At 44.9% G+C, this 16,036-nt stretch overlaps 1 protein-coding gene across 1 annotated transcript in view; it reads right to left on the reverse strand.

Moving 5' to 3' along the window:
* Positions 1-16,036, reverse strand: part of LOC110498426 (TBC1 domain family member 9) — a 31,195-nt gene that overhangs the window by 2,111 nt on the left and 13,048 nt on the right. Inside the window, exons 7-21 of the mRNA XM_036954237.2 lie at positions 12,464-12,671; positions 11,029-11,235; positions 10,490-10,669; positions 9,176-9,326; positions 7,285-7,499; positions 4,763-4,880; positions 4,224-4,509; positions 3,559-3,688; positions 3,199-3,297; positions 2,977-3,045; positions 2,048-2,300; positions 1,840-1,905; positions 1,070-1,153; positions 763-831; positions 27-130 (exon numbers count right to left, since the gene is read on the reverse strand). Coding sequence (XP_036810132.2) covers positions 27-130; positions 763-831; positions 1,070-1,153; positions 1,840-1,905; positions 2,048-2,300; positions 2,977-3,045; positions 3,199-3,297; positions 3,559-3,688; positions 4,224-4,509; positions 4,763-4,880; positions 7,285-7,499; positions 9,176-9,326; positions 10,490-10,669; positions 11,029-11,235; positions 12,464-12,671 — 2,239 coding nt within the window. The remainder of the gene's footprint in view (positions 1-26; positions 131-762; positions 832-1,069; positions 1,154-1,839; positions 1,906-2,047; positions 2,301-2,976; positions 3,046-3,198; positions 3,298-3,558; positions 3,689-4,223; positions 4,510-4,762; positions 4,881-7,284; positions 7,500-9,175; positions 9,327-10,489; positions 10,670-11,028; positions 11,236-12,463; positions 12,672-16,036) is intronic.

A 16,036-nucleotide genomic window follows, 5' to 3' on the forward strand; every position in this document is an offset into this window, starting at 1 on the left:
GGTGGAGTGGTTCTTAATGCTCTTACCTGGTTGAGTTTGGGCAGATCCTTCATGTTGTCCAGTTTGTTCTTGGTGCCCTGGTTCCACAGCCTCAGGTAGTGGCGGTAGTCAGGGGTGTGTAGTTTCTTCACTGTAGAAACAGAGGTGGCCGTTAAGAGTTAAAAGCTAGCAGCCTGGCACGCTTTGACTATTTATAGGAGGCCATAACAACAACTAATGTATGTGCTGTTGTCAAGTAGAAAGTGTTGAATGAATAAGATAACATGCACCAATAATGCCCTCAATAAACTGAAGTGGCATGCAGGCCTAGCTTGGGGACTATTTAACATGCAACACTCCCAGTTGCACTTTGAGACTGTTCAATTCTATTAGGAATCTATTGCTTTAATGGGAATTTTATTGTCTGGAAAATCAGTAAGTATATCGTCCCTAATCAGCGACCGTAGACAATTTTTGCTCCAAGAAAACATGATACATAGAAAAGTAACAGTGCTTCCCCTTTTCATCCCAGACTTTTGGGATGTGTGTTTATGGAGTCAAATGGTTGGAAATCATTTCAAATAGGAGGGAGATTAGAGAGCTACAGCTAAGTTCCTTACAGTGAGATGAGTGTTCTTGAGGTACAGTAAATAAAGGCCTTTGCAACAAAAAAAAGGAACATGAACGGTAGACTTTGTGGCTTAAGGTATTATCATTTAGATTGGAGCATTTACAAACTAGCGATAGATACGCGTCTCATAACTGTTTTATAGCAGTGCGTACCTTTCTCAGTCTTGAACGTGACCCTGACAAAGCCATCATCCTTCTCGCTCTTGCACTTGGGGTCAAGGCCTGGAGGAAGGGAAAGGTCAAGAGTGCAAAGGTGAAAGGACACATTAGGAAGTTATCTGAAGAAGACAACAAAAAGTGGGAGGTTGAAATAGGTTGATGCATGCCATGAGTGGAGTGTGACTGTGATTGAGAGCACATAAGGCCCTGGTCAACATTAGTGGACTATACAGGGAAAAGGGTGCAATTTGGGGTGCAAACATTGTGTAACCTCTGGCGTGTTGATGAGGACATGGCCTACCATTGGAAGTTTCCGGGGTGATGTCCTCAAAGAAGTACTGGGTGGCCTCGAAGGCAGAGTCTGGTTCCTGCTCATGGGTCACCTCTGGGAGGGGACAGGAAGATACAACATTTTAGGCCTTACCATTGTTATTATAATTGATAGCATTATATAGCGCCTTTCCAAGTGCTGTAAGGGGCGTTATCGTAACGCCTTAAACACTGCAGTTGAAAAAGTGCAATATAAATTGTATCCATTCATCATTATCTTTCCATCGAGGCCTCACACATCCCAATGTTGGATCATAAGTCTGAAGTCATTTCTGTATCCTCTTCTCGCTAAACATCTGTTAGTTCTCAACATATATCATTCTGCCAGAGACAATATTTCCATGTTTCCTTGTGGCTGGCAAAGGAAAAAAGCTAACCCCATCATTCCGAGAACCAAAACAATAGCTGCTTCAGGCTTTGCTGTTATACAGGGAATTAACGCGACCTGAGCCAGAGAGCCATGAAAGCCCTTCTGATTGAGAGGTAGATTTCCAGCAGAGTGAAAATACTGCTGTGTGAGTCTTGAGCACCATCCAACCGCAGCTTCCCTTCTCCATATGCTCAACCAAGCGAGGGAGAGAACAAAATAATTTATCTTTGCTCCTTTACAGTAAATAAATCCAATCCCCTATCCTTAAAACATCCTCCCCCTCACTCAGTTATGACAGCATATAAGGAGTATAGATTTCCCTCTGGACTTCTTTCCCTCTCTGTGAACAGTACACACACACACACACTTACCAGGAATCACATGCATCTTGTACAGGAGCTTCAGTTTCTCAGTCAGATCCCCATGGCATAAAACACCTGAAATACACCATAGATGCGATAATTTGTCATAACATTTCATTATGTCTATATAGACTTAATATCCATTTTGACCAGTTGCTACAATCATTAGTCAACTTCTATTTGATACACCCCCTCACCCACCTCCACCAATACTCACTCAGTCCACTAATAAACTCCCGGAAATTAATCAGAGAGTCTCCGTTATGGTCCAGGAGCCTGAAGAAGCGCAGGGCCAGGAGGTCTGCATGGGCCCCGTTGACAGGGGCCCAGGGGAAGAGCAGGGAGAACAGCCCCCTGAACTGCTCCAGGTCGATGCGGTACTGCTCCAGGTAGGGCAGGCTGGGGTCGTGGCGCTCCGTGGGGTTGCTGCCACCCGTTCCGCCCCAATAGCAGCTGGTCAGGTGTTCCGCCTGGAGAATGAAGATGGTAGAAATAGATTTGATAGATTCAACAGGGTTTTAATGTGAATGAAAGAAATATATTACATTTATGTAGCAGTTTTCTAGAAAATGTTGAAGTATAAAGAAGCGAGGTGAGGTGGAATGAGACCAAATGGTGATACCTATGCTAAATGTGGGGAAATGTGGTCGCCCACAGTGAGGAAATGCATATAGATACCGCTGAATTGCTTTGCACAATGTTTCTAATGGATAAGTACTTGATAAACAGAGAACAATGTGAACATTGCACAACATTGGGTACTAAAAGTTCTCTACTTCTCACATCTTATACCAGCACCCCTGACCATTAGAACTGTGCTGAAGACTCATCCGTCTTTTTCCATGTCCTCTAACAGGACTGAGCAATGAGCGTCCGTTGTGTTAATGGATGAAGAGTAAAATGCTGTTGCCAGGGTTTTAGCTCTGTCTCTATGGATATTAAGTACCGGCTCCAACTATAGCCCATAATTCAGTGTTGCCGTGGCAGCAGGGCACTATGTGAGAGCTAGGAGAAATGAGACGCCCTGCCAAAGAGAAAGGGAGGCTGAGGAAAAGCAATACAGGAAGAGATTAGTTCCTTTAAGTTCCTATTGGTTAGAGGTCAGTTCCATTTAATCATATTGGCTACAGCATGGCTGTCACTCACCTTGAACAGAACGTAGAGCTCCTCCAGTTCGTCGATGCTGAAGGCAGTCTCCGTGACAATGGTTCTGACCTGAAAGAGAACAGTGGATTTAGGACCTGTGTGAGGAGATCAGAACTAACCAGTATTGAATACAATCAGAAACAATGGCTTAAAATGACTTCAAATCCTCCACACCCAACATCTGTTGTACCATACAGTGTGTGTAATAGCAGGGGTCGTTACCACGTTGCGTTTGGTGGTGTCCTCGATGGTCTGGATGACCCTTAGCCTCTGTTTGAAGCGCATCTGCTCGATCACGTCTGCCCGGATGGAGCCAAACTTCTACAAACAGCCACACGGGACCGAGAGAGAGAGGTCAACACTGCTGCTATCCTACGGCTGGGATATTCACTGAGACTGCATAATCACCAGCCAGAGTAAAGGTCAAAACAGAGTGACAGTTCTACCAGTGAATACACTTGGGTCTAGGAAGCAGGGTTGGGCTGAATTCCATTTAAACTTAATTGACTGAATTGACCCCATCTCTGACAGATTGAAGGAGTAATTGAATGACGGTGCCCTGGTCATGTTGAGGAGACTCACCTCGTAGGAGCTGCGGACCAGCTTGAAGATGTCCACCTCCGGGTGGGGATCCCCATCGTCTGTCAGCAGAGAGTGCAGGTGGGGGATGGGAGGCAGGGTGCTGTCCTTATTGGACACGCTGTCCAGGTACCTACACACAAACGTGTCACACAACCAAATCCTTTATATTGACAGCTTATCAATATCAAGCTTTAATTGAATTAAGAAGTGTTCTTACTGCAGTGTTTCAAAACAAGATGATCTCTCGTGTCACTTCCGCCAACACAATTCGACCTTTGACCCGACTCATGGGGTCTGCTCTTTGAGGGAATAACTAAAGTACCATGACTGACCAGCAAACCCATGTTGAATTACCTAATTGGTTATGGTTAGGATTAAGGTCAGGGCAAAGGTTAGGGTTTTAGTTTTAGTTCAGGTTAGGTTCAGGGTTCCAGTCATGAGTTGGCCTACCAATCATGTCCCTTTAGTCCAGGGCTGTTCAAATTCTGGTACTGCAGGGCTAAAACCCTTCTGGTTTTCATCAGACCTGGTGCACCAGGTGAATACAATTAACTACCAGGTAGAAACAAATCAAGAAGTGTTTCTGCCCTCCAGGACCGAAATTGAAAAGCCCCGTTTTAGTATCTTTGGCCCCTTGTCGGTCTTCCACCCCCACCTGTCCTCACCTTCCCAGCACGGTCATGGCCTCTCCATCGTCCTTGGCCCCCAGCAGCTGGTGGATGTTGGCGTGCAGCACGCTGAGCGCCAGCTGGAAGATGACCTTGATGCCCTCGTAGAAGAAGCAGTCGACCACCACCACGGCACTCTCGAAGGGCATGACACTGAGGAACAGGGTGAGGAACCAGGAGAGGGAAATGGTAGAGATGACTCCCAGGTCCTGCATGCAGTCGTAGAGTTCAGGGACGTACTCCCTGGCCAGCTCCTCAAAAACACCCTGGTCTACCAGAGCTCCTGGAGAAGGAGAAGTGGGAGGTTAGCAAGACAGAAAAAAAGACACTGATACAATAAGAGGGAGAACGATGCCAACAGATATGCACAAAGACTGAGGGACACACACACACACATCTGAACACAAAACATCTGAACACAAAACATAAAATAGAGACACTGAGACCAAGTTAAAAACGCAGAGGCAAACACACCAGTCGACCACAAAGCCACCCATTGCCCTACTACAGCCGCATACCAGAAGCTTCCAACTGACCTACGACCCTGGTGTTGTAGTAGTCAGGCAGCATCCGCTCACACAGAGCCACCAGCAGCCAGAAGGCCTCCTCCTCTTTAGCATACAGCAGCAGCACCGACGTCACAATGTTCATGGCCTAGGAAGAACCACCAAGATTATTCAGAATAATACATTCAACTTCTATAGTGCTTTTCTTTACAGAATCTCAAAGCCCTTCAAAAAGCCCTTCAAAAATCAAATTAAACAGCTATGTGACAGTAGGTCTGGACTACAGTTTTCAGCCTGAGTTAAACGCCTTCAGAGTTTCAAGCTGCCAGATGGACCAGCAGTCAAGAGGGAACCTCATGGCTTCGACCCGCAGGGGGAACCAAGATTAGGGACCCGCGGGGGAGTCAGAACAGCTATAGAAGTGGCAAACTACTATGTGACTTGACCATTTATAAACTGAAGAGCAGTGTGAATGTTTGTGTTGTAAAATAAGTGTATGTGTAACAAGCTCTCACGATCTCACTGCAGAAACAGATGTTTGTCCACAAACATAACATTTTGAAGATTAGGCATTCATTCTGAATGGTTAAGTTAAGGGTTAAGGTTTGGGATAGACAAAAATAGTGCTTAGCGCTGGGATTGAACACGCGAGTTTCAGAGCCGGAGCTCGCAGCTTACGCCCATCTGCCATCCCTGTCCACAGGACTTAAAGGTAATAGCGCCAACATTGCCCCTAGAGGCCGGTTTTGAAGTAATCTCGTGACGTTCTGCTTACCTGGACGGATGTCTACTTTGGCAGTGGATCTTGAGCGAAAGGACTGGTGCGTCTGTGTGCGTATACTATATACCATGCGTGTATACTACACTGCTCAAAAAAATAAAGGGAATACTTAAACAACACAATGTAACTCCAAGTCAATCACACTTCTGTGAAATCAAACTGTCCAGTTAGGAAGCAACACTGATTGACAATACATTTCACATGCTGTTGTGCAATTGGAATAGACAACAGGTGGAAATTATAGGCAATTAGCAAGACACCACCAATAAAGGAGTGGTTCTGCAGGTGGGGACCACAGACCAATTCTCAATTCCTATGCTTCCTGGCTGATGTTTTGGTCACTTTTGAATGCTGGCGGTGCTTTCACTCTAGTGGTAGCATGAGACGGAGTCTGCAACCCACACAAGTGGCTCAGGTAGTGCAGCTCATCCAGGATGGCACATCAATGCGAGCTGTGGCAAGAAGGTTTGCTGTGTCTGTCAGCGTAGTGTCCAGAGCATGGAGGCACTACCAGGAGACAGGCCAGTACATCAGGAGACGTGGAGAAGGCAACAACCCAGCAGCAGGACCACTACCTCCGCCTTTGTGCAAGGAGGAGCACTGCCAGAGCCCTGCAAAATGACCTCCAGCAGGCCACAAATGTGCATGTGTCTGCTCAAATGGTCAGAAACAAGACTCCATGAAGGTGGTATGAGGGCCCGATGTCCACAGGTGGGGGTTGTGCTTACAGCCCAACACCGTGCAGGACGTTTGGCATTTGCCAGAGAACACCAAGATTGGAAAATTCGCCACTGGCGCCCTGTGCTCTTCACAGATGAAAGCAGGTTCACACTGAGCACATGTGACAGACGTGACAGAGTCTGGAGACGCCGTAGAGAACGTTCTGCTGCCTGCAACATCCTCCAGCATGACCGGTTTGGCGGTGGGTCGGTCATGGTGTGGGGTGGCATTTCTTTAGGGGGCCGCACAGCCCTCCATGTGCTCGCCAGAGGTAGCCTGACTGCCATTAGGTACCGAGATGAGATCCTCAGACCCCTTGTGAGACCATATGCTGGTGCGGTTGACCCTGGGTTCCTCCTAATGCAAGACAATGCTAGACCTCATGTGGCTGGAGTGTGTCAGCAGTTCTTGCAAGAGGAAGGCATTGATGCTATGGACTGGCCCGCCCGTTCCCCAGACCTGAATCCAATTGAGCACATCTGGGACATCATGTCTCGCTCCATCCACCAACGCCAAGGTGCACCACAGACTGTCCAGGAGTTGGCGGATGCTTTAGTCCAGGTCTGGGAGGAGATCCCTCAGGAGACCATCCACCACCTCATCAGGAGCATGCCCAGGTGTTGTAGGGAGGTCATACTGGCACGTGGAGGCCACACACACTACTGAGCCTCATTTTGACTTGTTTTAAGGACATTACATCAAAGTTGGATCAGCCTGTAGTGTGGTTTTCCACTTTAATTTTGAGTGTGACTCCAAATCCAGACCGCCATGGGTTGATAAATTTGATTTCCATTGATAATTTGTGTGATTTTGTTGTCAGCACATTCAACTATGTAAAGAAAAAAGTAATAATAAGAATATTAATAAGAATATTTCATTCATTCGGATCTAAGATGTGTTATTTTAGTGTTCCCTTTATTTTTTTGAACAGTGTATATACCATGCGGGTATACTATATACCATGTGTGTATACTATATACCATGTGTGTATACTATATACCATGTGTGTATACTATATACCATGTGTGTATACTATATACCATGTGTGTACCTGGCAGTAGCCTATGTTGGGGTTTCTGAAGGCGTAGGCAGTAAGGACCCTTCGTAGGGCAGCGATCCCCATCTCGTTCTGGAAGGCTGGGTGTTCAGGGAGGGAGCGGTGCAGGTCTCTCTCGATCTCCTCCGTGGCCAGGTTGTACTTCCCCATAGACTTCTCTACCAGGTCCTCATAGTAGCCAGGGTGGGTCGCCATCTCGTTGATCGCCCCTGGGGCGGGATATAGTGACCACAGTTAGTATAGCGTTAAACGAGGCCCATTAGCACCAGACCATCAGCCAATTGCTGTTTAAAAACAGTCTGGTGAAACAAAGTTAATGTCAGGCCCAAGGTTTTCAGGGGGAAATGGAAAGAGAGCCTGTGATGCGAGTTCCGCATTTGGACGTTAACAATGCAACATCTTAACTCCTCCACATTTACTGGATTGGTGCTGAAGAGAACCTCCCCCCAACAGTTATTTTTTGATTATCTTCAAGACCATATAGGGGATTATTTTACACCTGGCTAAATTAGGCTAGCATTGCAATGGCATTGCATATTCAATGTAATCAGTTTCAGAAATGGTTAGAGTGATGAAACCAGAACTCAAGCCATTGCTTATTCCATCTCTACTAACGGAGGGATGTGGCAAGCAGCCAGTAGACATGCAGTTGTAAACCTTCCACTTTAGGTAGAATCCCTTCTACACTGAAACCTTAGTGCCTTTATAGCCCTCCCCCTCCCGTACTCCCAGCTGCGGAAGCAGTAACAACAACACAGGCTAAACCATTAAGAGGGGAGTGGGTGGGGGGGGCAGTCCTGGGTAAAAGTCTGTTGAATCATAACACCCTCAAATTCACTCTTCTAGCGCAGTCAAACTCAGGCTTATCAACAGTTCCCACTGTGACAGTGAGTATGAGTAGAGGGAAAAGTATAGAGGTTGCATTCAAATGCTGCATCTTCTTCCACATAAAAACACAGAGCTTTGCCAACAGAGACGCTAGGCTAACATGTAAACACACCAGTCCATCCAGGAAGTGCAGATGTATGGCTGCCATGGCGACTGCGGAAGGTACCACAAGGGGACGGAAAGAGCAGGTAGATAAGTCGCTAACTGTTAGTGCTGTCGCGTGGGTGCAAGGCATTTCCTCCAGGAAGAAGAGGCTGAAGTATAAAACATCGTTTAGTGATCTCAGCAATGACTCTCCCTGTAGGCCAACTGGTTCTTCAGGTTTATTTATATAGGTCAGCTTTTCACAGCTACAGTGGTCACAATGTAGGCCTACGTCTCTAACACAACCCCTACATAAGCTGCTGTGTTTGTAAAGCCTGGTTAAACCAGACTGACAGTGTTCAGTTTGGTGTACAGTAAGTAGACTATAGAATGTGTGCTCTCACTGTAATATGCTGTAGCAGTGGACGTGAAGCATGCAGCCCAGTTACAGGTTAGATACAGTACGATACTGCTGCTCAGGCAGGAGATGGCAATGCATTCCATTCCCAAGGCCAAGCTAATGCATGTTTAATGAGGCTACCCAAATCCATATGTACACTGAAAGAAAAAACTAAAAACCAAAACTAAAATCTGATGTGTTTTTTCTGTTGTTTTTCCTCCTGTGATAACAATAACTATAGTAATGAGATGTGTGGTCCCACCACACGATGCCGAATGCAGGTTAGGAGTTGGTGTATGAGCACGTAGTACTGTCTATCTGTGGTCTTTGAGTGTGTGTGTCAGCGCGGCTTGTGGAGATACAGAATGAGTGAAAGTCGAGTATATGAATGTCAAGAACCGGGGGGCATAATGTAATATACAAATGACTATGTACAGTGCATTGTGAGAGTGCATTGTGAGATCATGCCCACGCCGGACTGTTTGTGAGAACGCGTGCGACTGTTGGCCTCACCGGAGAAGAGCAGCCACAGCTCTCCCCTCATGTTCTCTGGGATGCCTTTAAGCACCAGGTCCTTGGTCTTCTCTGTACGGTACATACACACCCCCTGGCCGTACTCAGTGATGTGGTTCTTCCACGCCTGTTCCTTCAGGAACTCCTTGGCCTGGGGAAAAATTAAAATTGACAGTTAATAATCTTGAATGTGTTGGAAAAAGAAAAGAGAAATGTCATGAGACATTTCATGCCAGTAAAGCTCCCCTTAGAGAGAACTACAGAATGATGTTCAAGGACAGAGAGAGTGAGAGAAAGTAGACACGCTTACATTCTTTCAATACACGCAGAATGTAAGCGAGAGAGATCAGGATGGTTCGTAGGAGGCAAAAAACTAATTACCACCTCATTAAATAACGAGCCAGAGAGCCTTCAAAGCCTAAACAATATTTCTAACTTTCGACACAGACGTATGTAGCACAAATACTCCCCTAGAGGTCTCTGAAGAATTTCATTAAGGCTTTATTTACTTCAATTAACTTGGATTTAATATACTTTCCACACACTTCCCCCTCCATTGGTCTACATCTGCAACTTCCCTGCAGGCCTTTGAACTGTGCAATGCAAAGCCAGCTGGAGGTTAGCACAGGAACAGAACACACTGACTGTAAGCTTTGTTTTAGATCAAGGTTGAGACACTGATGGCACCGACAGACATGGCCGCTCTGTTTCTGGCTCCTAAGCAACTTTGCTTTGTTGTGTATTGTTAGATATTACCGCACTGCTGGAGCTCGGAACACAAGCACTTCGCTATACCCGCAATCACATCTGCTAAATAGTTGTACGCAAGCAATACAATTTGAATTGAGGCTTGGGAAAAGCCTCAGGTTATTACATGCAGATATTGGATTCCCAATGGCTTATTCAGCATGCAGGTATATACACGCAATTACAGTTTGTTACAATATCTTGTCACTGTAAATAAATGTATTCAACTCAATTAATTTAGTCCCAGTTCAGTTCCATCAATCATGTGCAATCATTCCAATTCTCTACTATAGCATCTTCTTGTGTTCGACCACATGTTTATTTAACTAGGCATGTCAGTTAAGGACAAATTCTAATTTACAATGACATTCCTACCCCAACCAAACCCGGATGACGCTGGGCCAATTGTGCGCTGTCCTATGAGACTCCCAATCACAGCCGGTTGTGATACAGCCTGGAATCGAACCAGGGTCTGTAGTGACACCTCTAGCACTGAGATGCAGTGCCTTAGACCGCTGCGCCACTCAGGAGCCCCCAACATGTGAACAGAACATTAATTGACCGTACCAGTTTGGGGTTGAACTCCTCCGGCGAGCGGCGGCGGTACATGGTCATGAGGGCCTGGGTGGCGGTGGGCACGCTGTTGTCATTGAGGTTAAACTGGCGCTCACCCTCGGAGGAGCCCTCTGAGCCCAGACTGCTGCGTTGGGGACTGCTGGAGAGGAGAGAGCCCTGCTGGGAGTACACCTAGAGGAGAGAGAGACACAGATTCAGGATCAGAATTAGGAGATTGTTAATGCAGCCAATTATCATGAGTTTATCATAACAACTGTTCTGAGACCTGTGATGAGATGACAAACTAATAATACTGAGAATACACCTGGTGGAGAGCAGAACAAGTCCAGGATCAGGGTAAGGATAGTTAATGCAGTGTGCTTTATGATAAGAGCTGATCAGAGACCTGTGATAATAATCATGCTAAGTATTTACTGAAGACCCGGAGTAGAGGGAGACTTATCAGCAAACTTGGGGAGCAGTTGTGGAAGAGTATAGACCTAAATGATGTACAACATCCTAGATATACAATGACATAGATGTGCCCTCACCTCATCGTCAGAGCTGTTCACACTCCCGGTGGTCTCCCTCTCGAAGTAGATCTTGGAGGTGGTCTGCTGCAGGAAGTCAGAGATCCTCTGGACCAGGAAGTCCCGGTCCTTGAGGTTGGCGAACAGGAAGGTCATCCTGTTCTTGGTGCTGATGGACACTGGGCTGGGGAAAAAGTTGGAGCTGTCTGCCTTCTCCACTATCGTCACCTGGGAGGGGCAGACACACAGAGGTCTGTCACAACAGATATGTCATTCATGTATCAGTCACAAGAGATATGTCAGTCACAATAGATGTCAGCCATATGTCAGACAACAGATATGCCAGTCATAACAAATCAAATGTTATTGGTCACATACACATATTTAGCAGATGTTATTGCAGGTGTAGCGTAATGCTTGTGTTCCTAGTTCCAACGGTGCAGTAGTATCTAACAATTCACAACAATACACACACATCTAAAGTAAATGAATGGAGTTAAGAAATATATAAATATTAGGACGAGCAATGTCAGAGTGGCATTGACTAAAATACTAGTAAATTGAATACAGTATAAAATATATTATATGAGATGAGTAACACAGTAAGTAAACATTATTAAAGTGACCAGTGATTCCATGTGTATTGGGCAGCAGCCTCTAAGGTGCAGGGTTGAGCAATCGGGTGGTAGCCTGCTACCACCCGGTTGTGTCAGACAACAGATACGCCAGTCACATGTCAGTCATAAGATATGAGTATGCAACATAAGATATAAATCTCCTATTTCATATGAGAAAGTGTTCGATGTAGAACATGAATTACAGTAACCCATCACATGTGTATTGATTTATTACACCATCTAACCACATAGGTCAATATTCTCATGTGCAATGACCTAAGGCCAACATACCATACCAAGCACACAATAGGTTTCACCATATCAACACTTCAACCCACATACTAGGTGACTGAATTGATTCAGTGCCACACATCGTAACACTAGACATTAGTAGTCGATCCACGTTCTGCCCTGCCAGCTATTGGTAGTTTAAGATGGCTGATGGGGATAGGATGTGACAGGGTGGGTGGGGGGGATGGGGTCCTGATTGACATGGCAATGGGAGGGGCAGCCAGTGACTAAAGCAGATTGGGAGTGACAGCCCCTACCAGAGTGTTAAGCCGGCTGCTGCTCTTTCTAACTGCCCTGCTAGTAACCCCCTACAGCAGCCCAACTTGTCAAAGGTAACCTTTCTTTCCTGGTGGAAAATCTCAAATCTATAGTGGTCCCACATTGACTTATGTCTTGGCATCATCCAACATTGTCACAAAAGTATATAGTTCAACGGTCAACAACCCGAAATCCCAGAGAGCTCCAGTCAGTGCAGACTACTGCTCCGGGCCAACACTAAGCTCCAGGACTACGGTCTATCACCAGAGTCTGTACCCAGCCAGACTCACCTCTCTAAGGGGGATGATGAGGCTGCACAGGGTCTCCTCCTTGGAAGTGAAGCAGATGTAGTTAGTGGAGACAAACATCTGGCCCAGGATGTGCATCTTGTTGAAGGGGGTCCAAAGGGTGCAGCCTGTGTGTCCGTCCAGCTTCTCATCCTTGGGCAGACGGAACAAGGCCCGGTAACGCTCGCTCTTAGCTCTGGCATCCAGGTCCCTGGGTGAGACAACAAGGTTCAAGAGATTGTCTAGTCTAGAGACGGTCAAGAATCTAATTCGGAACATAATCTGTTGTCTTTAAATAGCAGCAGTAAATTGAGAGTAACTGTCGGTGCAGTTCTTGACAGAAACCGGTGCGCCTGGCACCTACTACCATAACCTGTTCAAAAGGCCCTTAAATCTATGGTCTTGCCCATTCATGCTGAGAATAGCACACACACACAATCCATGACTCAACTGTCTCAAGGCTTGAAAATCCTTCTTTAACCTTTCTCCTCCACTTCAGTCTATATCATGGAAAGAGCAGGCATTCTTAATGTTTTGTACGCAGTGTATTTCCATACAAATTTATATATTCCAAATACCTTTACAAATGTATGTCACACATTAAAATACATTTAGCAAATGTTTTATATTTCCCATGTTTCCTAAAATGCATCCCAAAAACAATTTCAAATGTTTTATTTTTCTTTGGATGAAAAATAAAATAAAATCAGGTCAATGTAGTGAAAGAGCAATTTGCAACCAAGTATGACAGTATAATACTACAACAGACATCTAGATGGGGCAACAGCTACTACTACAACAGACATCTGGATGGGGCAACAGTTACTACTACAACAGACATCTAGATGGGGCAACAGTTACTACTACAACAGACATCTAGATGGGGCAACAGTTACTACTACAACAGACATCTAGATGGGGCAACAGTTACTACTACAACAGACATCTACAGTGCCTTGCGAAAGGATTCGGCCCCCTTGAACTTTGCGACCTTTTGCCACATTTCAGGCTTCAAACATAAAGATATAAAACTGTATTTTTTTGTGAAGAATCAACAACAAGTGGGACACAATCATGAAGTGGAACGACATTTATTGGATATTTCAAACTTTTAACAAATCAAAAACTGAAAAATTGGGCGTGCAAAATTATTCAGCCCCCTTAAGTTAATACTTTGTAGCGCCACCTTTTGCTGCGATTACAGCTGTAAGTCGCTTGGGGTATGTCTCTATCAGTTTTGCACATCGAGAGACAATTTTTTCCCCCATTCCTCCTTGCAAAACAGCTCGAGCTCAGTGAGGTTGGATGGAGAGCATTTGTGAACAGCAGTTTTCAGTTCTTTCCACAGATTCTCGATTGGATTCAGGTCTGGACTTTGACTTGGCCATTCTAACACCTGGATATGTTTATTTTTGAACCATTCCATTGTAGATTTTGCTTTATGTTTTGGATCATTGTCTTGTTGGAAGACAAATCTTCGTCCCAGTCTCAGGTCTTTTGCCGACTCCATCAGGTTCTCTTCCAGAATGGTCCTGTATTTGGCTCCATCCATCTTCCCATCCATTTTAACCATCTTCCCTGTCCCTGCTGAAGAAAAGCAGGCCCAAACCATGATGCTGCCACCACCATGTTTGACAGTGGGGACGGTGTGTTGCTTTTACGCCAAACATAACGTTTTGCATTGTTGCCAAAAAGTTCAATTTTGGTTTCATCTGACCAGAGCACCTTCTTCCACATGTTTGGTGTGTCTCCCAGGTGGCTTGTGGCAAACTTTAAACGACACTTTTTATGGATATCTTTAAGAAATGGCTTTCTTCTTGCCACTCTTCCATAAAGGCCAGATTTTTGCAATTGTACGACTGATTGTTGTCCTATGGACAGAGTCTCCCACCTCAGCTGTAGATCTCTGCAGTTCATCCAGAGTGATCATGGGCCTCTTGGCTGCATCTCTGATCAGTCTTCTCCTTGTATGAGCTGAAAGTTTAGAGGGACGGCCAGGTCTTGGTAGATTTGCAGTGGTCTGATACTCCTTCCATTTCAATATTATCGCTTGCACAGTGCTCCTTGGGATGTTTAAAGCTTGGGAAATCTTTTTGTATCCAAATCCGGCTTTAAACTTCTTCACAACAGTATCTCGGACCTGCCTGGTGTGTTCCTTGTTCTTCATGATGCTCTCTGCGCTTTTAACGGACCTCTGAGACTATCACAGTGCAGGTGCATTTATACGGAGACTTGATTACACACAGGTGGATTGTATTTATCATCATTAGTCATTTAGGTCAACATTGGATCATTCAGAGATCCTCACTGAACTTCTGGAGAGTTTGCTGCACTGAAAGTAAAGGGGCTGATTAATTTTGCACGCCCAATTTTTCAGTTTTTGATTTGTTAAAAAAGTTTGAAATATCCAATAAATGTCGTTCCACTTCATGATTGTGTCCCACTTGTTGTCTTCACAAAAACATACAGTTTTATATCTTTATGTTTGAAGCCCGAAATGTGGCAAAAGGTCGCAAAGTTCAAGGGGGCCGAATACTTTCGCAAGGCACTGTATATAGGGCAACAGCTACTACTACAATATACATCTAGATGGGGCAACAGTTACTACTACAATAGACATCTAGATGGGGCAACAGTTACTACTACAACAGACATCTGGATGGGGCAACAGTTGCTACTACAACAGACATCTGGATGGGGCAACAGTTCCTACTACAACAGACATCTATATAGGGCAACAGTTACTACTACAACAGACATCTAGATGGGGCAACAGTTACTACTACAACAGACATCTAGATGGGGCAACAGTTACTACTACAACAGACATCTAGATGGGGCAACAGTTACTACTACAATAGACATCTATATAGGGCAACAGTTACTACTACAATAGACATCTATATAGGGCAACAGTTACTACTACAATAGACATCTATATAGGGCAACAGTTACTACTACAATAGACATCTGGATGGGGCAACAGTTACTACTACAATAGACATCTGGATGGGGCAACAGTATGAGTAGTAGTTAGAGAGTTGGAATCTGTCTTGAGGGAAATACATTTGAAAGTCTTGGGCTAATGAAGCAAACACCGGTGTTCAAAGTTAATAGTGCCAGTAAAAGTTCAGTTGTACCTAAAAGGATTATGACAAAGTCGTGCTGTTGATTTAAAGAATGCAAAAGTGTGTGAGCCAAACTACTAGAAATGAACCCAGTTTAAATATACTACTAATGCCTCAGTTGGTTTTCCTTCAGGCACGTTGGAACAAGACTATACATTCCTTTCCTCTGAAGTCATTTTTGTTGTTTGTTGGTGGTCTTATGTAGTCATTTAATTAAGTCGTGGTATATGGTTTATTAAACTTGGTAAAACTTACAATGTCATGCAACCACATGGAATGGCTGTGAATGGTTATAGGTCACCCGCAGCAAAGAATTTTGTGCAGCATTATAAATGACTACATCTCCCGAGAAAACCAATCCTCCTCAACTATCAACCGAACCTATTGAGGGGAGACCAACAAATCTATCGACTACAACATCCAGCCTCACCAAACTCTCCCAGAACCT

Source organism: Oncorhynchus mykiss, chromosome 19, assembly GCF_057628025.1.
Source record: "Oncorhynchus mykiss isolate SJ-2025 chromosome 19, ASM5762802v1, whole genome shotgun sequence".
NCBI classification, from domain to species: domain Eukaryota; kingdom Metazoa; phylum Chordata; class Actinopteri; order Salmoniformes; family Salmonidae; genus Oncorhynchus; species Oncorhynchus mykiss.